This window comes from Panthera uncia, chromosome D2, assembly GCF_023721935.1.
Source record: "Panthera uncia isolate 11264 chromosome D2, Puncia_PCG_1.0, whole genome shotgun sequence".
NCBI classification, from domain to species: domain Eukaryota; kingdom Metazoa; phylum Chordata; class Mammalia; order Carnivora; family Felidae; genus Panthera; species Panthera uncia.
The window spans coordinates 73,157,436-73,184,428 of NC_064818.1; the positions used below are offsets into that span (position 1 = coordinate 73,157,436).

Sequence of the window (26,993 nt, forward strand, 5' to 3'; positions counted from 1 at the left end):
CACTTAACCAACTGAGCCACCCAGGCACCCTGATTTATTTATTTATTTATTTATTTATTTATTCATTTATTCATGCATTTATTCATGTATTTATTCATTTATTCATTTATTGTTTATTTATTTTGAGAGAGAGCACACACGCGAGTGAGCAGGGAAGGGGCAGAGAGAGAGGGAGAGAGAATCCCAAGCAGGCTCTGTGCTGTCAGCCAGAGCTCACTATGGGGCTCGAACTCACAAACCATGAGATCATGACCTGAGCTGAAACGAAGAGTCAGATGCTTAACCGACTGAGCCGCCCAGTTGCCCCCGACCCATCCGCTCTGTGGAGCTGTGCCTCCAGTCCTGCCTTGTCTCCCCTTGGATGTTCCTTACACCCCGAAAACTTAACAGACACAAAACCAAACTCTTGTTTTCTCTCCTCAAATCTATTCCTTGCTGCCTTCCTCACCCCCAACCAGCACTCAAATTATACACTGATTTCTCTCTACCTCCATGGCCACCTCCTCAGTCCAAGCCATCATCCTTTCTCCCTGGAATCCTTTCCTAGCTTCTCAGAGTCTCCTGGTGGTTAAAGAGTTTCGGTCACCTTCATCATCTGAGCTCTAGTTCAAAAGTGAAAGAAAACACAACGCAGGGTCCAGGCCACTCTGTTGTATATCTCCAGAATCCCTCAGACCCTGCCACTTCTTTGGGCTCCAGAGGTTACCAACCACCGACACCTGCATCTCTGTGCTGAGGGCTTTCTTCATAACTGGGGAGGGGGGATGGGCCCATCCCTCCAGGAAGGCAGAAATGAGAGAGAATTAACCCCCTTCCTGGCAGCCAGCCTGCAATGGCCAGGTGAACGGATTTGGTGTAGAAATACCACAGCTCCCCCGCCACTTGGGTAGATGAGCTGAGCTGTGTTTCCCGGAGTGTCCACACCAGTTAAGTTCTAGTCACCCACAGAAGTGACTTAACACACCCTCGCCGGCCATTTCCCCATACGATTTGTCTCAGGGTCTAGGAGAACCCAAACTAGGACACAGCACTATAAAAATTGTAACACAGAATGCTATCCCCAGGCTGGTCATAGGATTTAGATAGAAATATTCATTTGTAATGCGCTCTGGGCCAGGAGTGCTGGTCATGGGAACCAGGTTGAAAAGCGGAGGATGAATGTCACCCTTCTTAGCCCCATCAGCTTCTCTCTGTAATGCTAAGCGGAACTTGGTTTGGAGACACTACAGAAGTCTAAGCGAGCCTTCCTCCTCGCCCTCTCCCCTCCCTGAGGCCTCCTAACCCATCTCTCTGCCTTCACTCTTGCCTCCTTCCCATTTATTCTTCGCTTAAGCAGCAACAGTGGCTCTTCTTCAAACACCAAGCAGGTCAGTTCATCTCCTACTTAGAACTCTCCAATGGCTCCCCAGTGCATTGGAGTAAAACCCAAATTCATACAAGGCCCTACACAGTCCGAGCCTCTGCCTCCTTTCAGAAAACACATTGGGCTCCTCCCACGCCATTCCTGCTTCAGCCATATCGGTCTATTCCTACTTTGCCCACACAGGACGTCCAGCACAGGATGTGCTCTTTGGTGGGAATGCTGTCCACTCACATCTGGCTAGCTCCTTCTCCTTATTTAGGTCACAGCTTAGCTGTCATCCTCACCAAGAGGACTTCCTTAAAGACCGTGTGTGTTGGGGTGCCTGGGTGATTCAGTCAGTTGAGCATCTGACTTCGGCTCAGGTCATGATCTCACAGTTCGTGGGTTCGAGCCTCGAGTTGGGCTCTGTGCTGACAGCTTGGAGCCTGGAGCCTGCTTCAGATTCTGTGTCTCCCTCTCTCTCTGCCCCTCCCCTGCTCACACTCTGTCTCTCTCTCAAAAACAAACAAACATTTAAAAAAAAAAAAAAAGGCTGCGTGTGTTATTCTCTCTCGGCCCTTGTTTGTATCCTTTGTTCAGACACATACAAGCCCCAATAAGGGCAAGGGCTGCTCCTATCTTATTCATTACTCTGTCCTCAGCACCTAGCACAGTGGCTGGCACATGGCAGAATCCTAGCCCATTTAGACGAGTCTGGTTGAAGACCTGGCTAAAACACACGTATATAGGCACTTCTGACCTCCCCAGCTGACACTTATTTCTCCTAAATGCCTTTGGCAGCTATCATCAACATAATTCTTTTGGAGCTAAATCCTGTGTGTTTGATCAAAAACCTTCCGGGGTGCCTGGGTGGCTCAGTCGGTTAAGCGTCTGACTTCAGCTCAGGTCACGATCTCGCGGTCCGTGAGTTCAAGCCCCGTGTTGGGCTCTGGGCTGATGGCTCAGAGCCTGGAGCCTGCTTCCGATTCCGTGCCTCCCTCTCTCTCTGCCCCTTCCCCATTCATGCTCTGTCTCTCTCTGTCTCAAAAATAAATAAACGTTAAAAAAAAATTTAAAAAAAAAAAACAAAAAAAACCTTCTACCATTGCCTTGAGCCAATATTTGAATCATGTTGTGTGTCTTAATCATTTCTGATGGCTATCTTAGTTTGCAGCTTGAATGACACTTCACTTTTCTGAAGCCCCTCATTGCTTGAGAGTGTATTTCCTAAAAACAAGGACATTCTTTTTCATAATAACCATGGTACAATGATCAAAATCTAGGATATTAACATCAACACACTACTGCCTGATCCCCAGACCATATTTAATTTCATCAATTGTCCTAAAAATGTCCTTACAGCTGGCCACACAATCTTCCTCACCCCTCCATGATCCATTCCCAAATCACACCTTGCATTTGGTTTCCTGGTCTTTTAAGTTTCCTTTAATCTGGAACAGTTCCTCACTCTTTCTTTACCTTCCTTGTCCTGTTGAAGGACACAGGCTGTCCCTTTGGTAGAATGTCTCTTAGTCTGCTTGTCTGGTATTTCCTCATGATAAGATTTGGGTTGAACCTTGTTGACAGGTATACCACTGAAGTGTTGTTCCAGAGCTTACTTAACCAATCTGCTATTGGTGAAGGTTTGTGTTGCTTGAAATTTCTCTCCCTATGATGATCTTTATCCATCCTTGTAGGCCATCTTTGCACACATTCTTATCTGTATCTTTGGGGTGTATTTCCACCAGTGAAACTACTATGACTAAGTGTTCTGTGTGTATTTAGGAGTTTTGGTATGTTTTGCCAAACTGCCTTCCAGAAAGGCTGTGCTAGTTCACGCTCCCTCCACAATGAGTGAAAGTGGTGGCTTCTAGATTTTGCCAACACTGGATCAAGCAGTTTAAAACCTCCTTTCAGCAACCTCTGCTTCTCACATTGATCTGTCTCCTATTCCGGTTTCTTGAATGTGTGACTGGTTGGTCCCAAGAGCCTAGAAGTTGTTTAAAGGCAGGACTCGCATGTTTTACTCATCTTTGTGGTCTCCCACGGTACCTAACTAGGCTCTCTGCCTAGTAGTCACTCAATAAATGTCAAAGGAAGGAAATAACAAATGATTGAATGATGACGGCGTTGTTATGCCCAGAATTCGTGATCCCCAAATACCGCCAGGGAGCCGAGTCCGATGTAAAAGCAAAAGAGCCTTTATTCGAGCTAGCTCGAGCTCAATCCCCCACCTGCACCGATGCAGCAGTGAGATACCGGGGAGAGAGAGCGAGTTTCAAAAGGACAAAGGTTTTATTGGAGCCTAGGGGCAGTTGGTGAGGTAATGGCTGTGGCCTCAGCCGATTGGCTGGGGCAGGGTCCCAGTCCTGTTAGGCAGGTGAGGGGGGGCGGGTTACTCAAGGGGAGGAGGTGTGGTCAAGGTGAAGGACACAGAACAAGACGGAGTCGGCCGGCGTAGGCCCGCCCTTTCAGGCGTATATGTTCATTGATTCTGTTCTGACATGCTGGGCAGAAATGGCATCAATAGTGGCAGCCCAAATTCCTACCACCAGAGCCTTTATTTACCTAGATTAGCAAGTGGCCCAGCCTTTTACCACTTTCCATTCCTGGGCCTCTCCAGAGCCCTAAAGAATCTTTCTTGTTGCCCATATTGATCCTAGGTGTGTTCCTCACCTCAGGCATCTGCCCCATGGCAGACAGCCGCTCTGGGCTTCCCAGCTCCCTTTTTGCCCTTGGTCCAGAAGCTTCTTTGGGCTGCTGCCAGTCTTCCTGCACACAGCTCTGGGTCTCAGTGTGGTCACATGCCTTTCTCTCAATTCCCTAGTGCCAGCTGAGACAAGTGATTGTTTTAAAATGAAGGCGTGGGGATCACACATGGGAATTACAATGCAGACAAAGGCAACGATAAAGCAGGACCATAAACCATCCTGTTCGCATATCCTATCATCTGCCTAGCTCCATGGGAACACATTAGGGACCATTTTTGTCCTTTGTAATATCCCTCCTTCCCTCACGTCTGCAGGGATCTGCTCCTACATGGACCACCATAGATCTTGTGTCTTTTCCCTCATCCCAGCCCTCCTGCACCCCTCCCCCCACTCTGGGCTTCTCCCAGAAAGAGAATGATCCCCAGCGATGAGCTGTCCCTCTATGAGGACATCCCTTTAGAGTATTATGCAGCACAATTAAATCCCCACTCTTCCCGACTTCTCCATTCCAGAGTAGGAAGTTGGCTTCATTTTCAAACAACTAAAGCCTCTCCAAGTGTTTTCCCTAAACAAAAGAGCCTTCTTCCCCCTCAGATGAATTTTTTCCTCCATCCTTTCCGTAACAACAACACAACAAAATATTTACTGTTTGCTCAAATAGTTTGTGACTCCTTTTAGTCATCAACATCTCAGAAAAGCTGGAGCCAGGTCACAGAGCACATAGCCTATACAGCACACTCACTACGTTCAAAGCCTTATTATGGGCTCTATCTCTCTGCTCTGTTAAGGCTACTTGGGTAAGGGGCCCCCAGTCATGTGCAAGGAGAAGCTGCTTTTCATTTTCCCAAGGGTTTGAGATGTTGGAGCAGGAGGTTGACAGGGTGAGCAGAAGTGGGACAGGAGACCATGAGGAAAGTAAAGACACAGTTCAGTTTTGCCCTGTCTTTGGTTCCCCCTCAAGTGGGAAAACTGACGTATCTCAGAGAGAAGGGGGAGGAGCGTGAGGGCCGCAGGAGGGGAGCTTGTGGAGCGCTGACCCCCACGTCAGTGGGGCAGCACAGCTCCTGGTTTGGAGTTTCCTAACGGGGAGACTCACGTGGCTCAAACCTTCTTCCTTCGGAGGAGTCCCACCCCACGCCATGCAAAGCAATCTGTTTGCCTGTTGTCCTCCCGTTGCTCCCCGAGTGGGTCAGCTTGCTGACCTAGGTGTTCTGTTTGTTATTTCTTCCTCCTCTCCTTTGCCTCTCCCTTCTGTTCATCTCTCCTCACCACCCCCCACCCCGCGACTCCTGCAAGATTGCTGCCGCTCAGTAAAAATGCTGCAGTTTTGAATCATTCGAGAAAACCATGCAGTAGAATGGAGCAGTGCTGCATCTAGACTCAGGCACTGGTCTGGGGGCCCCAACCCTGCAGCTTTCTGGTGGGGGGTCTTGTATTTCTCTGGCCTGTAATTTTCTTATACTTCAGATGGGACGAATAGTATCTACCTACTTTTCAGGTAGTTTGTACCTTGTTGTTCAGCACATGAATATCATTCATCACTTGCTCTGATCCAAGTATTCACCTATCACTGGGATTAAACATTAAAAAAAGTTTTTTTTTTTTAACGTTTATGTATATTTGAGAGAGAGACAGAGACAGAGGGAGAGTGGGGGATGGGCAGAGGGAGAGGGAGACACAGAATCTGAAGCAGGCTCTAGGCTCTGAGCTGTCAGCACAGAGCCCGACGCGGGGCTCAAACTCATAAGCTGTGAGATCATGACCCGATCTGAAGTCAATGCTTAACTGACTGAGGCACCCAGGTGTCCCTAAACATTTTTATTTATTTATTTATTTATTTATTTATTTATTTATTTTAACATTTATTTATTTTTGAGACAGACACAGAGCATGAACGGGGGAGGGTCAGAGAGAGAAGGAGACACAGAATCGGAAACAGGCTCCAGGCTCTGAGTGGTCAGCACAGAGCCCGATGCGGGGCTCGAACTCACGGGCCGCGAGATCATGACCTGAGCCAAAGTTGGCCACTTAACCAACTGAGCCACCCAGGCGCCCCTAAACATTTTTTTTTTTAAATTCAAGTGAAATTCACGTTAATGAAATAAAAGTAATCATTTTATTTATTTTTAAAGATTTTTAAAAAATTTTTAATGAATCTCTACACCCAATGTGGGGCTTGAATTTACAACCCCGAAGCCAAGAGTTACATGCTCCACTGCCCAAGTGAGCCAGGTGCCCCCAAATTAATCTTTTTAAAAAATTTCTTATTTTTAAGCAATCTCTACACCCATTGCAGGGCTCAAACTCACAACCGTGAGATCAAGAGTCATATGTGCCACTGACCGAGCTAGCCAGGTGCCCCCCCAAATTAATCATTCTATTTTTTAATTTTTAAAAAATGTTTCAGAGAGAGAGCAAGAGAGTGCACATGTGCAAGTGGGGCAGAGAGAGAAGGGGAGAGAGAGAATCCCAAACAGGCTCGGCACTGTCAGCGCAGAGCCTGATGTGGGGCTGGAACCCACCAATGGTGAGATCATGACCTGAGCTGAAATCAAGAGCCTGTTGCTCAACTGGCTGAGCCATCCAGGTGCCCCCAAAAGTGAACAGTTTGGTGGCATTTAGTACATTCACAGTGTTGGGAGACCACCATCTTTATTTAGTTCCAAAACATTTTCATCACCCCAAGACGAAGCCTAGTCCCCCCGTAGGCAGTTTTCCTATTTCCTCTAGCCTAGCCCCTGACAACCACCAATCTATAATTCTGTCTCTATGAATTTTCTGGAAATGTCATATAAATGCAGTCAGACACTGCCTCTTCACGTCTGGCTTCTATCACTTAGCAAAATGTTTTTGAGGTTTCTCCACCTGTACCCTTGTACTTCATTCCTTTTTATTATTAAATAACATTCCACTCTATGGACACACCACAATTTGCTTATTCAGGCTTCTGCTGGTGGACATTTGGGTTGTGTCCATCTTTTGTCTATTGTGATCATGCTGCTGTGAACATTTGTGTACAAACGTGTCTTCTTCCTCTCCAGTATATATGTGGGAGTGGGAGCTGCTAGACCATGTGTTAATTCTGTTTAATGTTTCAGAAACACAGACGTTTTTTTAGGGAAGAAAAAAAATTAATGTTAACAAAATCAGGGGTGATGGAATGTTGCTACATCTTGGTTATACAAGTATATACATTTGTCTAAACTCATAGAACTGGACACCAAAAAAAAGGCGAATTTCATTTCAAGTTTAAAAGGTGGAGGACAAAAAAATGTTCATTAATTCTTTAAAAAAATTATTGTTTCATTGTTACGGGAGAAGATTGGTAATAATAAATATGTTCATCCATGGACAGCTAGTTAAATGGGTCATGGTCCAGCCGTTCAAGGGAATGAACATCCTGCATCCTAAGTAAGAACAGGCTAACCTTTCCCCCACCTCTTCACAAAGAGTGTCCAGATTCAGCCCAGAGAGGAGGGGATTCCTTGGAATCCTAGTTGGATCCTGAAGCACATGAGGGTTGTAGAGCTTTGAGATGTAAGTAATGGAAACGTTCCATGACCCAGTAATCACTTCATGAGCAGAATTCCCTTCGTAGTATGTAGGAACAGTTTGCATCATATACCAGCTGGCTTAGCCCACCCATGGACAGATTTTCGGCCACAAAAACGTGGACCCTGAGGCTTGCTTTTGCCATTTGGGGGCTGGCTGCAGCTCTTCAGAGTTCATGCTAGATGGCATCCTCTCCCTATGGATGGAGGAGACCAACTACCAGGAATGAGCACTCCACCTGCCAGCTCCTGCACGAGCTCATTTTTACGTCACAATGCCCGTGCCTTTGCTTTTATAGGAGGGGCTCAGCCTGCCCCAAATCGATTGGTCCAAATTAGATATGATATTCCATTTCACGTAACCGTCAAAAAAGCCATCTGTGCAAAGCATTACATTTTTAAACTCCGAGTATTTGACAGATTCCATTTAGCATATAACTGGCTAGCTGGGACTTCAAGGAGGGAGCAGGTATGTCCTCCTTTTATTGGGTCAAATGTTCACGTACCTGCCGTGGCTTATTTTAGGACAGTAAAACCTTCATATTCACGTCTTGGAGATAATTGGGCCCAGAGTCTCGGGAGTAAGAGAAAGTTTATGTTATTGCAGCATTAAGCTCAAAACTGCTGGAGAGCCCCTTTCACCTATGAGTCATCTGGTTTTAAGGGCGCCAAATTTTGAATTCAATTCATCTCACCTCCTCTTTAAGAAGAAATTCTACCTTTATTGCCATGATGGTATCCATAGTTCCACTGTAGGCCTCCAGGCTCCAACAAATGAACCTGGATTTGGTCACGTCTGGCCTCATAGATGCTACTCCTAAGAAGACCAGAAGTGGGTTTTTTGTTGTTGTTGTTGTTCTTTTTTGATGATGGTTTGGATTCTTTTCTTATCTGTATTAACAGAAAATCATTGGCTTTTAAGTAGATTACTAGAAAAGAGACTATTTTCCCTCCTTCCACTCTGGATTAATTTTTATACTTTTGCTGTGCAATTTCCTTACCAACTTAAACATTTTCCTCCACCTAAATCTGAGTGCTCAGTGCTGAACGAAACAAAAAATGTCCAGCTTTCTGTGCACCATTTTTGGAGTGAATATCTTGTGTTTCACTCTGTCTGAAAAATGAATTAAAATTCGTCTGCTTAGTTTAAAAAAAAAATAATTGTGCTATCAGTTTAACTACTGGGCTGATTGCAGGAGACAGCTGGATTTGAGGGTGGAAGTGTAGCCAGAGAAGCGGGAGTTCTGGGGACTGAGATTGTCCATGACTTTCTGTGATACTGACCTCTGATACCAGGAGGTAAGTCTCCTACTTTTCCTTTTTAATATCTGATCTGGCAGGGACATGGGGATTTTGATAGTTAACTAGAATGGATTAACCGGATCCCAGAGGCCTAGGTGGGGTGACGTCATGCCACGTCTGCTCCAAGGCAGAAAATATTGCTATATACTCACAACGTGCAAGGCATTTACTAGATTCTATAGACAAGGGAATTGGAAGATGATATAGACACATTTCAGGCTGTCAAGTATAGAAGGTAGATACCTAAATGACTAGCCTCACTGCTCACTTACCCGTTGACCTTGGGCAACAGACCTAATTCTCTGAGGCTCAGTTTCCTCTCTATACAATGGAGGCAACAACTTTGTAACTATTCAGGACACAAGCTGATCTACTGTGGAGACATTCCTAACTGAATATGGCACCAAGAAGGAGGCCTTCCCTTCCCACTAAAGAAGGCCACGTTAAAGTGCTGTAGTTCCAAGAGCATAGAGACCACGTGTGGCTGGGACCATCAGTAGACGTGTGCATATTGGCAGGAACCTCTTTTCTGAACTTGCATGCAAGAACCCGATAGATGGGTGTTTAGATGTCTAAAGGTCATAATCATCTGACAACAGCAGGATGAAGCCTCCCAACACATTTATGAAGATCAGCTGGTTCATCGTGAAACCAAAGGCTGCGAAAGCCCCACATGTTGCTTGGAGGTCACTTGTTTCCAAACTGTGATGGTTCTACTACTGCCCCCATTTCATAAATATTATTAATTAGAATGAATAAATGTTTTTAAAAGTGACTTGACTGTTGGGGCGCCTGGGTGGCTCAGTCGGTTAAGCGTCCGACTTCGGCTCAGGTCACGATCTCGCGGTCCGTGAGTTCGAGCCCCGCGTCGGGCTCTGCACTGACAGCTCAGAGCCTGGAGCCTGTTTCAGATTCTGTGTCTCCCTCTCTCTCTGACCCTCCCCCATTCATGCTCTGTCTCTCTCTGTCTCAAAAATAAATAAATGTTAAAAAAAATTTTAAAAGTGACTTGACTGTAAAGATAAATATTAAGTAAATAGAAGAATGATCAGCGGTCTACAGCATGGCAAAATTTTTAATGTCAAATTTGGTAACCCCTGGGACCATCCACGAAGGCACTTCTCAGAGGAGGGAATGTAACTGGAAACTTCACACTTCCAATCCCACTTTCAGCTCTCATTTCTCCTCTCTTGGAATCTTCCTCTCTGTTTCCAAAGTCCTTGTGTTTGTGTCCAAAATGATCCTTATTCTATTCTATCTTGGTAGTCTGCCTTCCAGTTTGCTTTCCTTCCCACTGGCCAGCTCTCATGGGAAATCACCGTTGCTTTCCCCACAGCGCTTGGCACATGGCGGTAAACTCCAAAGAAGGAAAGGATAAACGGGAGAATGAAAGCATTATCTCCAGCTGTTTCCTGATGATTAGGAAGCTGTGATGCCAGGAAAGGCTTGAAAACTCCAGATCCAGTACTATTCAGAAAGCCAGTTGGATTACTCTGGCAAAAGCAATCTATATTTTAGGACCAAGATAAGTTTGTGGCTTTCCTGAATAGTTGATTTCTATTTACAAGAACTCTGACCCAGCAAGCAACATTAGCCGTGTAATACAGGTGCCAAATGAAGAGTGAGACACTGTGGCTTTTTTGCATTTCTGGGTCAGCTGATCCCAAGCGGATTTGGAAGTCAGTATTTGACATATTCCCATCCCTCTCAAACTCACCCACTTTTCCATTTGGATTTCCATTCTTGCGCTCAGCTAGCAAGATTCTCTACTGATCTATTGATATTTAATAGACGACTCTTTCTCGAATCAAACCCAGTTCTCTAGAAGACTGCAGCTGTTAATGCAGTTAATTGAAAGGAATAAGGCTATAATGGTGGAATTATAGGAAGCTGTAATGGTGGAGTGGAAAACCCCCTTAAGTCTTAATCACTTAGCCAACTGCCTGCTTTGCTTTCTTACAACACAATTTAAGTTCACTCTGGCAGCCAAATAGGTCAATTGCAGCCAAGTTTTGCTGGCTAGCCTGAGGTAGCCAGAAATTAAGTGCATAGACTCTGAGTCAGACTGCTAGGTTCAAATCCCACATCTTCTGCTTCTTAGTTGTGTGACCTTAGGCAATTTATAAAACTTCTCCTAACCTGGTGACTTTATAAAAGTGGGCTATATTCTCTACCTCATCCGGATGTTGTGTTCAATGCAATAATCCATGTAAAGCACTTAGCACAGGACCTGGCCCACAGTTGGATCCAGTAAATTTAGCCATTATCATTCCATTCTCCCTTTGGAATGTCCTAATTTCCTCACAGAGGCACAGATACTTGAAGTGTAACCATTTATTTATTTTGTAGGCAGGATGTCTTACCATGCAGCAGAGAGAGTAGCTAGGCTTTCACTTGCTGAATGACCGTGCAGAACCCACTTATTCTCTCTGGGTCTGTTTCACATCTGTCAAATCAGTCGGGACAGGCAGGATTTTCCAGAGTTACAAACTCAAATGTCTACAAAGGCCAACTAGGTAAAATTAGGCAATCACTGGGGACCCGGGCTGGGTATAAGATAATAAGAGTGTTGGCTAACAACATAATATGATAACCATAGATAGGATAACCAGATAATATGGCTAACCATAAAACTTTGCTACTCAAAGTGTGGTCCACTGACCAGCAGGATTGACAGAAACTTGGTGTTTGTTAGAAATAGCAGAATCTCAGGACAGACCTAGTGAAACAGATCTGCATTTTAACAAGGTCCCTAGGTGATCTCTATGCACATAAAAATTTGAGAAGGCTGCTTCGGAGCACAAACCATCTAAAGGCAATCAACTTTGCTTAGTTTTATTTTGTTTTGCTTTAGTGTTCAGTCACACAAACTTTGGGTTCCAACAGGCCTCGGGCTGTAGTTGGTGAGCTCTAAGATGCGGCCAGTTCTAGGATTCTGAGAAATACCCTATCATTATAAATCACGGCTCTGGGCATGTGGATATATAGCCAAGACCAAGCCTGGCTGGGTTGCTTAGAACAGTAATTCCTGCAGTGGAAGATGCCTAAAAAGTCATCTGCTCAGCTCCCAGTCTTCTGACAGGCATACTGTTATTGCCCCTACTCTGCAGTCAAGATCAAGTGAGGCCCAGGGAGACCCCCAGACCCGAACCCAGACACCAGGAAGTGGTGGTGGTGGGTATATGGCATCAGGAACAAGACAATGCTGTGCTGTTAAAATCTGCGACCATTCCGGTTTCCAAGGCTTCGAAAGTCTATTAATTCCTGTACATTCTCCAATGTGTAGTAATTGTTCTCTGTTTCTCCCGGCACCTCCCTGCCACTTCCTGGCAGCCCTAGGGACAGAAGGTTTCCTCCTTTTTGGCAGAGAAGGCCCAGAGCCAGGTTTCTGAACGGATATCCGGCCCACAGGATGCAGAGGAGGCAAAGCCCTCATTGTTTCTTGGGGCCAGCCGCCCCTCCCCCAGCCCGGAGGACACTCGTCGCCGACCACGGGTGACTGAGGGCCCGTTTCCCAGGAGTGGGACGTTCAAAGGAAGCAAGGGAGAGAGGCTGAGAGTAGATCTGAAGGCTTGATGTTCTGAGCAGACAGCTGAAAGGCGCTCAGAGCCCCAAGATAAATACGCTCGGAGTCTGAAAACGTTATCTCCAACACAGGCTCCCCGCCGTTACTCGTTACTGCTGTCCACGGCCGACTCGGGCGATTCCGTGTGCGTTTTCATAAATCGGAATGTTTGACTGTAACGAAGGTCGTGGAATCGCGGGTCCCGCTTGCTGCAAGGCACTTTATTAGCAGAAAGGAGCCGCTTCCCACGCCCGGATCCCCCGAGTGCCCGCCAGCGCGCGGAAGCGGTGCCGAGCCCTGGGGGGGCGCGGTCCGCGTGGACCTGCCGCCGCGCCGCCACCCCGTGGCCACCAGGGGGCGCTCAGGCCGCACGGCTACCCACGCCGCCACCAGCGCCGGGTCGCCGCCGACTCGCAGACCCCTTCGCGCCCTCGGCGGAAACAAAGTACACCTTTGTCGGCGTCCCGGCTCGTGTGCGTGTGAGACCGCGCACATTGGCCGGCCGCAGCGTGCGGGGCCCGCCGGGCTGACCTTCCTCCCACCCGAGCACGCCCGGAGGGGCAGCCAGGACCCGCGCCGGCTCCTGACGGAACGCGGCGCTACGCCCGCCGCCGCCGCCGCCGCCGCCGTGGCCCGTGGACTTCGCTTTCCCGGCTCTCGGCAAGGCGGGAAGCGGGCCAGAGGGAGCCCGGCCCCGGGACTGAGGGGGCTCCGACTCGGCCGAACCGCCTTCGATTCGCCCGCTGCCCCCTCGCCACCCCGCGCCCCTAGCCTCCCCGGGCCGCGCCCGCCTTGACTCTGGGTGAGAGTCCCGGGGCGGGCCTCGGACTCCGGCAGCCGCGCGCCAGTCTGGCCCCAGCGCCGCGAGTCCTGAGGACTCCAAGTCCCAGCAGGCCCGGCCCTGTGAGCGCCGAGACAGGAGGCGCGGCCCGCCTGGCGCCTGCGCAGTGCGGCCGCCCAAGCCTGCTAGTACCACACCCCCGGGAGGGACGGAGGGGAGGCAGAAGCATCCGAGGCATTAAAGCATCCGAGGGAGCCGGAGGGGTGGAGAATGGAGTGACAGAGAAACGCGGAGGGTGGGGGGTGGGGGGGAAAGTGTTGAGGGAGGGGGGAGGGGGGACACAGAGGGAGGAAGAAGCGGCGGCGGCAGCTCCTCTTCGCAGAGGGGGAAAACTCCGAGGGATAAGAGCAGGAATAATGCGGTAGGCAAGGCGGGCTGCTCGCTCCCGGCTCCCGGCTCCGGCAGCAGCAGCGGCAGCCCGAGCAGCGGCAGCAGCAGCGGCAGCACCCCCAGCAGCTGACAGCCCCGCCGGCAGGCTCCCTCGCTGACCGCCGACTGTCAATGGAGCTGGAAAACATCGTGGCCAACACGGTCTTGCTGAAAGCCAGGGAAGGTAAGAGGCAGGGCTGGTGCGTGCCTGGCGTATTCGCCACGGGCCAGGGTGCGGGTGTCGGGCAGCGAGTAGGCTGGGGTTGTGCGTGTGCAGGATGCCTGCAGTGAGTTGGTCGCGAGCAGGACACCTCGGAGAGCTGCTCTGCAGACGCTTCAGGGTTCCTGCCCTTGGGATCACAGAATCTGGACTTGAGTAGAGAACGAGAAACGTAGAGGTTGCAGGGATTAGGATGTTAAAATATCCCTTAGTTTCCGGCTCTAACCTTACAGACCGTGCCTTCTCGGCAGCTGTTGAAAGGTCAGCTGGAAAAGCATTCATTCAGGAAGAGATGGGCAAACATGCAAACAAAATAGCTTTTCCAGTCGGCCCGGGATGTTTCTGTGAGTGTGAATTGGTGTGTGTGTGAATTGGTGTGTGTGTGTTGGGCGGGGAGGGGGGGGGAGTGGAATTAGCAGAAGCCAAGTCTTTGCTTGCGCAGGCTGAGTTGATATAGGCTATTGCTGGAAACCATCCGCTGGGAATGTTTCTTAGGGAAATCCCGTCGTGTGGAAGGAAGCTTTTTAAAGGCAAAGTAAGATGTTAAGGAATTAGCCTGTTCATAGAATAACGGGAGAATGGCTGTACAAATCACCTAGAAAATAATTCGGTATTTCAGAGTTGGGTTTTTTCCCCTTTGGTGATGGGAGGGAGAGGTAACTGAACTGCCTGATCTGGGTTCAGTTAAAAAAAAAAAAAAGGAAAGGTAAGTGTGCTGGGTGCTTAGATGCATTTTGGGTGCAAATTATTAGATTTCCTGCATTTAGCTGGCAGGAAATATCGTCAAAACGAAGTGGGTAAAAGCCTCGGTCAAAGCTATAAACACACATTTGGCCTCTTCCTTCAGATGAAAAGAAAAGAGAAGAAAAGAAAAAGTGGCCCAGAAACTTAGATGCTTCCTAAAATGATTGCATGTAAACATACATATTTAGGAACACCTGGAATTTATGTAACATCTCTTTTGCCAAGATTTGAGCTCTGGCGTGCAGTCGTTTTACAAAAAGGGGAAGTGGTTTTTCTCTTTCATGGGAGGAGGCTTTATTTGACGCCCCAGGTAGAAGGGAGCCTAAGTAAGGTCTTGACTTCAGAAGGAGACTCAGGGGGCAGCGCACAAAAATGCCTTACCTACTTCATATTTTCATTCACCCACTTTGATGAATGAAGGAAGAATTTCTGGCTCGCAATAAAACGATTCATGTTTACCCAGCCAGTTCCATCACCTTGTGGCTCTGTACACGCTGTGCGGGTGGGTGATGCACAGCCCAGTAACTCAACCCAGGCTTCACGTCGTAATTTCGTCGTCACATGTGCTCTAAACCAGCTGCCTGGAAGGTTTGCTTTGAAAACCCCAGCAGAGTTTAAAATATGCACGTCCGTCCCCGCTCCATTGGTCAGCTTTGGTGAGAACAGATTTGTAGGCGAGGCTGTTACTTGGTGATTTCAGGCTGTAAGCCCTGAGCTTTTTTCTTTTTACCTAACCTGGCATTTTAGCGAACAGGATCGAGGTGGGATCTAGTGGGCTTTCCCCTGGACTGGGCTGTGCGTCCTGGAGGGAAAGAAGTGGCGAAAACAGCCCCCCTCTCGCTGCCTTTGCAACCGCCACCTAGTGGCGAGACGTGGTGGCATATCTTAGGGCTTGGGGGCTGGGAAAGTTTTCCACCCTCCCTCCATTCTGAAATTATTTCTTGGGAAATCACTGGATATGGTGGTGCTGGAGGCTTTGCAAATTTCACTGGTTTCTCCCCTAAGGAGAAATTCTGTTCTTTAGATTTGCCGCTCTACACATCCGTTTGCCTGGGGCATGCTGTTTTCTTCTTTCAGCATTTGGTGGCTTCTTTTAAAATGTTTTGCTTGGAGTTGGCAAAGTGTTATCAATTTTCTCTCCCAAACTGGTCTCTCTCGTTTTTTTTTTTTTTTTTTCCACAGCCTGATATTTTTGTTTGGCAGGTTAACAAATTGGGTTTTTCAGAACAGTAGGGAAGAGAACTGAAGGCCGGAAGCCTATATGGAATGACCAAATTACAGTGATAAAAAGTGCTGGAGAATGTGCCTTTCACTTCCTTTGCGTTTGGAAGTCTTTTCAATTTCTCGGGGAGTTTGGTAGTCATCTCACAGTGAGAAAATAGCTCTGGACGATGTCTTTGAAATGGAGAGGGCCTTGTCTGTAAGGAAACAGAGAGACTGACACATGAATGAGAAAAATTAATCACTGACATGGAAGTTGCATTTTTTAATGTGTGTTTCTCTCTTTCTTCCTTTCTTCCTTCCTTCCTTCCTTTCTTTCTTTCTTTCTTTCTTATGTTTAAAGAGAGTCCACGATTTTAAGTGCGTCCACTTTCTTCTCACTGGGTCTTTATTAAATATCTGAGCACATGGCTTCTAGTTAGTGTGGAAGGTTTTAGAAATAAAAGCAATTTTGGGGGAAAACTCCTTAGTTTGAAAGAGTGACTTCAAGTATATAACTGAGAAGAGAAAAATAAATTTTCTAAATATTCAGAAATGAAAATTTCAGTTTAATGAAACATCTAACATAAAATTTCTAGTATCTTTAATAATCCAAGTTGTTTAGAATGTTCTAAAGCACTTCTTACTTGGAGATTCTTGTGAAAGGTTACAGATGAGAAATATAATGGGCGTATGTGAAATTTAATTTAGTTCACTTAACAAAATACATTGTAAACAATTTAAAATGTGGCTTTCAAGTAAAAGTCACATTTGTCCCAAACAATAGAGAAACAGGCCTTGAAGAAAGACAGACACACTTTGGAAATGTTATAAAGGAAATTGTAGTTGTCCATGTTGGTGGGTAATTTTGGGGCCTATCTTTTGTTATTATTATGCATTCTTAAAGGCAGATGGCTTCTTAATTCACTGTATATTCAAATTCTTACCATAATAAAATATGTATGAGGGGAAAACATGAATATAGCAATAAAATAGAAAATCTATAAGTGGATTAGAGTCAAATGATTCATTGTTAGTCATTACAAAACAAAGCAAACTCACAGCACCTTTGTGAAAATTGTTTTGGAATAAGAAAAGATAGATCTCGGAAGATCTAAGTTCAAAATTTTAAACCATCCAAATGTATGTTGTGGGCTGTTTATTTGTCCTGGTCTCATGAGAAAACATTGCCTTGATCACTCTTAGGAACTTCAGATTACTCTCCTAAAAAGTGGTTAAGGAAAAAGAGAAGTTGAGGCTGAATTCATGCCAGTTTATGGAAATGAGCTAAGTGATTAAGGATTTAATGAAAAGAGATCCAGACTAACTCTCTCTCTATCTATCTGTTTACATTTTAGAATCTCAGAAAATTGGCACGCAAGCTGGCGTTGAAATAATAGTGAGAAGGAGTGTTTGCAGAATTCCTTTTGTGTGTTTCTTTTTGGTTTTATTGTTGCAGTAAAGGTTTTTATGTTTTTCTCATATTCTAGATCTCTCGCCTCACTCATTGAGTGAACAGTGATGAGAAGCCATTCTGCCAGGGCTCACCTTCCTTCACAGGGCCAGCAATGGCCATATCTGATTGATAAGGACGACAGAGGGAGTACTGATCATATTTTCCCGCTCATGATCTCAGCAGACACTGAGCACAGGAACCCAGAAGTCAGAAATGTGATGACTTTGCCATTGGTCACAATTGCCAAAAAGCAGAGTGCGTAGGAACTTTTCTCTCCGACAACTCTGTGACTTGTTGGCCTGGCTCTTCCTGATGAGATAGGGGCCTGGGGAAAAGGTGAAGCTGTGTGCTAGCAGAGGCTAGCAGAGGCTAGTAGGAGGAGGGAGGGAACCTGTGAGGGGCAGGCGCGAGGGGCAGGCTCTTCCCCCACAGCCTCAGCATTCCACAACAGGACCGAAAGTCCGTGTCTCGCCACCCCCCACCCCCGCTCCCCATCCTCTTTCCCTTACACCCCTAGTTCATGATGATAAAACCGACATGTCCGTATACTTCGTTATTAGAACGCTGGAATGTCTCTGAAGCTTAAGCCTCCTTACTGCCATCGGCAGGCACACTGATTCCACCCCGAGGCCTCTCGCTTCAATCTTAACCGTACGGGAGAGCAAGAGGAACAGCATTCACTGGCGAAAAGCTGCCTGGCCCATTAAGTACAATGCCGATAAATGAAACTGCCGTTGATTTTCTCTAAGTTTCTTTTCAGTACTGACAACTGTAAGGTACAGACACCAAAAGCGATGTTTTCAGAAGGCCTAGCTCTCTTACAGAAAGACTTCAAGCGACGGTTTTAATTAATCCAGCTGCCTGTTTTAAAAATCATCGGATAAATGCTCACAAGGCTCTTATCTTCCGGTAGCTTAGCTGCTTCTTGTCAGCTTCCAAACTCCAAAAAGCTTGATTCGTGCTGTAGCTCTTGCAGTGGCTTGCTAAATGATACACTTTGGGTCCGGGCTGAAGTCTTTAGTAATGTCCATGCGGATTCAGGAAAGAGCTCAATATATGGCCAAATCCACCTTTACCAAGGGCTATTCACCTCACACCTGGGAGCTCCCAGTGTTCTTGGGAAACCATCCAGGACTGCGGGCAATAGTTAAAGTTCAGATTTGTTGCCAATATATCTGTGGCTCAAGGTAAAGCATTATGATAGCTAGACATTTGTTTTGAAGTAAAAAAAAAAAAAGTCTCATGGTTACCAAAAGATATCACTGCGGTGGACCATGCAACCGAAAGGAAACTTGAGAACATGAGAGAAGGTGACTACAAACAGGTGACAGGTAGAGAAGGAATTTCAGGAATTTCTCCAGTCCTATTCCCTCCAGCCCCCACACCTCATATCAAAATAGAATAGTGAAGATAAAGGGTTTTAAGGTGTGATTTTAAATGATTAAAATGGCTCATGCGGGCTTAGATAATGGGAGTGATTTCTACTTTAAAACACTTTCTGTTCTATTTCAGGGAAGATTTTATTTTAAAATATCCTAAAGAAAAGATTTTAATCAATCAATCAAACATCTTAAACTTTATCTTTTTGGGGTAAAGACCATGTTGTTCCATTTACTACCATTCAAACACTGGAGGACACACACCATTTTGTATAAATCATGCTACCTTTTTTTTTTTTTTAAGTTTATTTATTTATTTTGAGAGAGATCGAGAGAGTGGGGCTCAGCACGCACACTGAAGCAGGGGAGGGACAGAAAGAGAGGGAGAGAGAGAGAATGCCAACGAGGCTCTGCACTGTCAGTGCAGAGCCCTACTTGGGGCTCAAACTCACGAACTTGTAAGATCATGATCTGAGCCTAAATCAAGAGTCAGATGCTTAACCGACTGAGGCACCCAGGCACCCCCCCCCCCAATCATGCTACCTTTAATTTTTAAATTATTTTTTAAATAAGAAGGTGCTATTTTATTATTTTTTATTTTTTAAATGTTTATTTTTGAGCAGGGGGGAGCGGCGGAGAGAGAAGGGGGAACAGAGAATCTAAAGCAGGCTCTGCACTGTCAGCAGAGAGCCTGATGCGGGGCTCCACCTCATGAACTGTGAGATCATGACCTGAGCCGAAGTTGGATGCTCAACCAACTGAACCACCCAGGCGCCCCAATCATGCTACCTTTTAAAAAGAAAGCAGTTGTTTCCTCACTAGACCATCACCCATGCCCCTCCAACCATTGGCTAACCAAAGGTTAAGAAAACCATTCTTAATTTGTCTTCGGAGATTCTTAAGAGTAGAATTACTCACTCATTCATTCATTTATTCATTCATTCAGCATCTGTTGTTGAAGGACCCTGTGGGAGGATATCAGCCTTATACACATGCTGCTAGAGGTCAGGGGCCTGTCATCGTTTTCATGTTAGACTTTTAAAAATTTTGTTTACTTATTTATTTCGAGAGTGAGAGAGAGAGAGAGAGTGCACTAACAGGAGAGGGGCAGAGAGAGAGAGGGAGAGGGAATCCCAAGCAGGCCCCACGCTGTCAGCACAGAGCCTGATGCAGGGGCTCAAACTCACAAACTGTGAGATCATGACCTGAGCAGAAATCAAAGAGTCCAACGCTCAACTAACTGAGCCACCCAGGTGTCCCAAGTCTTAGGCTTGTTTTTTAAGTTTATTTATTTATTTTGAGAAAGAGGGAGCATGCGTGACTGGGGAAGGGGCAGAAAGAGAGGGGGAGAGAGAGAATCCCAAGCAGGCTTTGCACCGTCAGCACAGAGCCCAATGTGGGGCTTGAACTCATGAGCCATGAGATCATGACCTGAGCTGAAGTCGGATGCTCAACTGACTGAGCCACCCAGCCGCCCCTTGTCTTGGGCTTTTAAACTGGTAAATCAGATATGAGTAGAACTAGACTCCCCCCCCACCCCAAAAGCTGAAGTTGATGGTGCTGTGACCTGCATAGCTAGGTTACTGTACTGCCTTCGGCGTTTCTAGAACTTGGAACTTGGTCCTCAGTAGCCTGAGGGACCAAAATATACTTTAAGGATAATTCAAAGGTCATACTTGAGGGACAGGCTGACGTGTGCAGGACAACTGCTAATTTTCCAAGACATTGTGATTTCCTGAAGGTCAGTTCCTGCGTTCCTGCAAATGGAAAACACTCGAAGCAGTGGCAGGAGGACCATTTGGTTGAGACATGGCAAGATCCAAGAGGAAGAGTGGTGTGCCGGGGTGCCTTCCAGGTGGAACCTTGGAGCTAGGGCAGTGGCCTGGGTGGGGCTGATGGGCCGCCCTTCTGGAGTGACGACGGAGGAGGCTGCCTTCCTTTCTGGCTTTTTGTTGGGACTGGTTTGAGCACGTCCTCTGATGCAGCCTGTCACCTGGAATGACCTGGAAGGGTTGAAGGCATCTAGTTCTCTAGCTTGGTGTGCTGTCCAAACATGGCAGTTACTAGCTGCTTGTGCTATTTACATTTTAATGATTAAAATTAAAAATTCAGTTCCTTAAGAATGCTAACCACATTTCAAATGCAGTTACTGGGTTGGACTGCGCAGATATAGAACATTCCCAGCACTGCAAAAAGTGCATTTGGACATAGCGGCTCTAGGGTTCTGCATATTCACTTGAAGAGGGCAATAGCCCCCTCGCTTCTGACATGAAAACTGGGGGGAAGGTAAAGGAGCAAGAGTGAGGGAAATGGGAGGGTGTAGAGAAGAGAGAGGGAAAAAGGCAGAGGTCAGCTGGGGGATTAGGGATTAGGAATGAGTCACTTTGGAGAAAAATTTAGTTCAAGGACACTCATAGATATTAGTGGTGGTGATGAGCCAGTCATATTTTTATTTTTTCATATCTTGTTGAGAAATTTGCCTAGATTGAGCAACTATTTGACTTTCCTGATTCAAATTAAGTGCATATTATAGATGCAGACAGAGCCCTATGTTCCTTCTTGAAACTCCTGATGTGAGGATATTTTATTTTATTTTATTTTATTTTATTTTATTTTTTAAAGTTTTTTAAATTTACTTTGAGAGAGAAAGAGAGAGAGTAGGGGGCATGCCCGTGTGTGAATGCAGGAGGGGTAGAGAGAGGGAGAGAGAGAATCCCCAGTGGGCTCTTTGCTGTCATCAAGGACCCTGACACGGGACTTGATCTCACGAACCATGAGATCATGACCTGAGCCAAAACCAAGAGTTGGATGGTCAACTGACTGAGCCACCCAGGCGCCCTGAGGATATTTTAAAACAATCATTTTATTAAGAAAAGAAAATTATATATACAGTAAATCCACAGAAGGAAGGGGGAAAAAACCCCCAACAACCCAACTCTTTCTGTGGACTTCAAGACGGTGTTTTAAAATAAGGGTGAAAATTTTAAGGCTTTCCATTTCTTCTGAACAGGACGGATTGGAATAAGACGGTGGAGAAAGATGTCAAAAACACACCATCTTTGGATCTGCTTTCAAATGATTTCTTCTTAAAAACTGTTGCCTGTGAGATTTGAAAGATTTTAAAGATAACCCAGTTAGAGCAGGCTTAGAGCAGCATAAGCATTGGAAACAATAAAACAGTTAGTTGCTGTTCTTTGGTGTCTGAAGCAAGGAACTCTATTTGAAGTTGTGCCAGAGTCGACTGGTAACATCCTCCTGACAGAAGTCAGTAATAAATTAGGCTAATTTCCATAGGGCCTGCCTTGTCTCTAGGAATTTGCAATCTGTGGAGTATCAATCTTTCTTTAAAAGGCAACAATGAAATGAACCTGGAAGGACAACTTCCGGGCATGTGGGGAAAGCCAAAGAAACTGAGATAAACAGATAAGATGATTGCCCTGTTGTGCAGTGGCAGAGGCTCACTGTGGCCAGTGCCTTGGCTGCCCCAAGCCTTCTCAGTTGGTCTATTAGTCTGTTCCCTACTTTCCAGACTAGAGATTACCCTGGTTTAATAGATGGGGAAACTGAGTTGAGAGAAAGGAACTCACTTGAACTGTGGACTTTCCTCAAGCCACCTTCCGCAGTCCTTTAATGTTCCAAAATAAATCTTTCCCCTCCATGTCATGTAAGCCAAAAAGCAAACTCATTTCTCAGGGCAGTATGGTTTCTAAATGTAAATGCCCGGGACGCCTGGGTGGCTCAGTCGGTTAAACTTCCAACTTTGGCTCAGCTCATGATCTCATAGTTTGTGAGTTCAAGCCCTGCATCGGGCTCTGTGCTGACAGCTCGGAGCCTGGAGCCTGCTTCAGATTCTGTGTCTCCCTCTCTCTCTGCCCCTCCCCTGCTTGTTCTCTCTCTCTCTCTCTCTCTCTCTCTCTCTCTCTCTCTCTCTTTCAAAAATAAACATTAAAAAAATAAATGCCCATGAGGTTGCAATTATGGAAGAGAAAGAGGGTCTCTGTCAGATTTCCTGACGAAGGCAAAATGGGAGTATAATTGTCCTCACACACCCTGATTTCAGGTCAATGCCAATTTGAGACATTGGATGAAGTAATTCCTACTAGGTTGTGAATGACTACTGATAGGTGAATCCTCACATTAGGTGTTTCCATTTTATTTATTTGTTTATTATTTATTTATTTATTCAGACAGAGAGAGTGAGCAAGCACGAGTGGGGGAGAGGGGCTGAGGGAGAGAGAGACACCCAGGTGCCCCATAAACAGTTTTACTCTAAAATGGAAACACCTAAACAGTTTTACTTTATTTTTCTTTATTTTTAATTTTTTAAATATTTATTTATTTTTGAGAGAGAGAGAGAAACGGAGTGTGAGCAGGGGAGGGAGAGAGAGAGAAGGCACAGAATCCGAAGCAGGCTCCAGGCTCTGAGCTGTCAGCACAGAGCCCAACACGGGGCTCAAACTTATGAACCGTGAGATCATGACCTGAGCCAAAGTCGGATGTTTAACCGACTGAGCCACCCAGGTGCCACCAAACAGTTTTATTTTAAAATGGAAACACCTAGGGTGTCTGGGTGGCTCAGTTGGTTAAGCACCCAACTCTTGATTTCAGCTCAGGTCATGATCTCACAGTTGTGGGATCGAGCCCTGTGTCGGGCTCCATGCTGAGAGTGGAGCCTACTTCTCTCTGTCTCTCTGTCTAAATAAATAAATAAATAAATAAGTAAGTAAGTAAGTAAGTAAGTAAGTAGAACTGTTTATCAACTCAAATGAATCCGTGACTGAGGAGGGGGCTATATGTGTGCACCCATGGCTCTGGTCCTTTCTGGAGCCTCATTACTGATATTCTCCTTCTACCTGCATCTTCCTCCCTCCCCCATCCCTCACACGTAGGGACACATCAAAAGAGCAAGGTCAGCCTCTTGGCCTGTCGTCCTGGCAGAGCTTGGAGAGAATCTTGCCACAGAGGCCACAGAATTGCCCCTCAGGGACAGGGTGTTAAACCAGATGGGTGGTGGTGAGGGTATGTCATTGCCAGCGTGCTGCTCCCTTTCCTCGGCAGAGCTGACGCATGGCACTGGGCAGGCCCGTTCCTGCTGGCATTGGCTTACCCCTTGCCGGTCACGTCTGCCCCATGCCCCCCTTCCTGGGGTGCTTGCTACCCCTTGGGAGATCCCTGCCCTCAGGCACCTCTGCCTGATGGCACCTTAGGTGTGTGCTCGGGTCTCTGCAGTTTTCTTTACTTGATTAAAAAGTAGGGGGCTGGGGTGGGGGAGGTGGGGGGGAGCCCGCCAGAGTGAGTCCTCTGCCAGATCTCAGGGCATCCCTGTCTCCGTCCCGGGGCGAGGCAGCCTTTTCCTCCAGAAAAGCTTTTCAGGGTTAACCTCTTTCCATTTTTCAGTGGTAAACTTTAAATGTTTGCATTTAGAAGACAGTAACGTGTGTGTGTGTGTGTGTGTGTGTGTGTGTGTGTGTGTTGCATTAATTTAGCAGCTTTACTTTCCAAGGATCTTTGCAGCTGAGAGGGTCTCTTCCTAGGGGGTCCCCGTCAAACTTGAGATGCTGGAGAGGCAGCATGATGTCACTGCCTGCTAAGGAGGGGACAGGAAGTCAGGCCTTTGCTCTGCCCCTGCAAGGGAAGGTGAACCTTCTAGCTTAACCAGGTCAGGAAGGGAGGGAGGGGTGAAGGATAGAACTACTCAGCTGCAGGACAGAGGGAGCCCAGCCAATGTAATGGGTGGGCATAGCTGATAAAAGGTCTGGAGAAACGTCATTTGAAAACGGAGTTCTACCTTGGCAAGGGTTTTACACCACTTGTGAAATGAAAACAAGCTGGAGGGTCAGCAAATGGCCCAAGAAAAACAGCTTGGTAATGGCTGATGCAGAAATGTGTTCTGCTTCATCTCGATGTTGTCTGTTAGTGCACTCGGGAGGAGCTTGTTGGGATGTTCGGATAACATCTGTGAGGAGGAACTCCAAGCCCTAGGAAAAATAGGGGAGGGGTGGGGGACAAGGAATTGGGCCCCAAACTTGAATGGCAAACAATGTCTTAGGATCCAGCTTTTCTCAAGTCTAGTGCTGTTGTGGGTCCATGTGTCTAAGCCTACAGTCACTGATTAGGGAGGGTGTCTGCCAAATGAGCACGTGTCTGGTCTGTTCAAGAAACACTTGATGGATGCTCCAAGTTGCGTGGGGGAGAGGGGGAGAGCAGAGAAAGTAAGATCTTCAAGAAATGGCCTTGATGTCACAGTTGATGGTAAATTAGGAAACGATTCGACGTGGTTAAGAAAGATTAACGGAGGGTATAGGGCAAATTGGAAAATGTTTTCCAAATGTTTGTCTTAACTGTGAAAAATGTCTGGCAAACTCCCCCACCCCCACCCCCAATTTGGAAGGGGTTTGTTTTATTTGTTTTGGAAGAAATAAATATTTGCGTTAGATCAAAACATTTGGGGCAAACAGTTCTCCCCAGTTCTGAGGCTCTGTGTGGGTTGGAGGAGATGTTTCATGCTCGTGACGCTCATACCTTTTTTGGCTAAATCGAAGGCACCTTAGGACACAATCTTCACATGTTTTTCACATCACCACTTGAACGAGGCTGAGCAAATGGAAAGAAAATAGGAAGCCAATGATCCTTCCAGACCTAGGAAAGGCTGATGGCCTGCCCTGTGAAGGATGCAATCATTATAGAAACGTTGCTTTTCTGCTTATGGGCAAAGAGGCTGGATCCAATTAAGACTAGGAAAACGTATGTTAACTTGGAGAAAAAAATTTCTAAACAGGCAATTCTGTAATCCTCTCTGGAGAGGAAGAGGCCAGCATGGCGGGGCTTTATGGATGATGCCAAACCCTGTGATATAGAATAATTAGCAACCACTGGTTATTTTGCCACACACTCATTCTACAAACCACTAACCATTGCTTGGGATGGAACGCACCGAGCCTAGATATTTGCCCCAGATGTCTTCCCATCAGTACTATCCAATTAGAGGGATTTTGAAAATTAAAGCTTAATTCTCTATAACGTATAACAGAATATAAATTAAAGAAGGACAAACCTGATTTCCTCAGTGGTTCCGTGGGTTACCAAGGTGAAGGTTAGTTTCCCGGTACGCTTCAAGTACACTTCTCGGTTTACATTTTGGTAACTGTTGGGTGGCTGATGGTTTTATATCATGGTGCCTGGTATTCTCACCAGTCTTTCTGGCAGCTTAAACACATCTTAGGACTGAACGTGAGGGGGTCAAGGGTTTGAGAGGTCTGTTCAGAGTCGGCTTGTTCCTGGGCAAGTGCTTAGAAGTGAACCTATGTCTGCGTATCATTTCATTCACCCAGGGTGGGCCTTTGCACTCTGAATGTCTGCTTTAAATATGGGAGCTTGGGGGTTCCACGGAAGCAAACATCTGATGGGAATGGCCCTGGATCGGCTCCTGTGTCTTGCCCGGTGTCATAAATCCAGTATCTGGTGTCTGTTTCCTGTGTACTTGGCACCGTGGCAGGCTCCGGAAAGCGGACAGGGCGAACAATGGAGTCTCCCATCTTATGGAGTCTCCCATCTTTCTAGAAGAATCATTGAGAAATTATAAAGCCCTTTGTGTCCATTGTTTTTTATTTGATCTTTATAATCCTGTGAGTACGCTTTATTCTTCCCGATTCTTGTAGACGAAGAATTGGAGGCTCAGAGGGTTGAACGATTTAGCACAGAGTACTCTCCTAGCTCCAGAGTCTGGACACAACACCAGGCCCCGTCTCCACGCCTGACCCTCTTTCTGCTCTGTCACAGCTGTCACAGCCCTCATCAACCTTACCAGTTATGGGAATGTCAATACTAGCATATATGAGACATTTGAAAAAGAATCCAATGTGTGGCTGTGACTCACAATGAACTAGAAGTCATTCTGTCTAATTTTTAAGAGTAAAAAAAATTTATTTTCACGGACAATATGCCTGTTTGCTAAAGAACATTCAAACAGCAATGTGGAACATCAAGACGAAAGTAAAAATCTGTGTCTTCCCATGCGTCCCGGCTACGAGTTCCACCCCTCAGAGATAGTTACCGTCCGCATTCAGGTGGACATTTTTCCCGATCTCTGTGTCCACGCATACGTGAACATACACATACATTGTACACAAATGACGCACTGTGCACACACCATTCTGCAGCTGTGTTCAGTCAGCAATATGTTGTAGAGCCTCTGCGTATCTGTGTTTATAGTTTCCCATGAAATGGAGGGGTGTTGGGAAAAATTGTGAAACGCTTTGGAAACCGAGTGTGAGTGTCATTTCAGTGAAATGCTGAGTGTTTTCTACCAAAGCC

At 46.3% G+C, this 26,993-nt stretch overlaps 1 protein-coding gene across 1 annotated transcript in view; it reads left to right on the forward strand.

Annotated features, from left to right (window-relative positions):
* The first annotated feature begins 13,548 nt into the window (after positions 1–13,548).
* GRK5 (G protein-coupled receptor kinase 5) overlaps positions 13,549–26,993 on the forward strand; it is a 211,967-nt gene continuing 198,522 nt past the window's right edge. Inside the window, exon 1 of the mRNA XM_049646023.1 lies at positions 13,549–13,865. Coding sequence (XP_049501980.1) covers positions 13,814–13,865 — 52 coding nt within the window. The 5' untranslated portion in view covers positions 13,549–13,813. The remainder of the gene's footprint in view (positions 13,866–26,993) is intronic.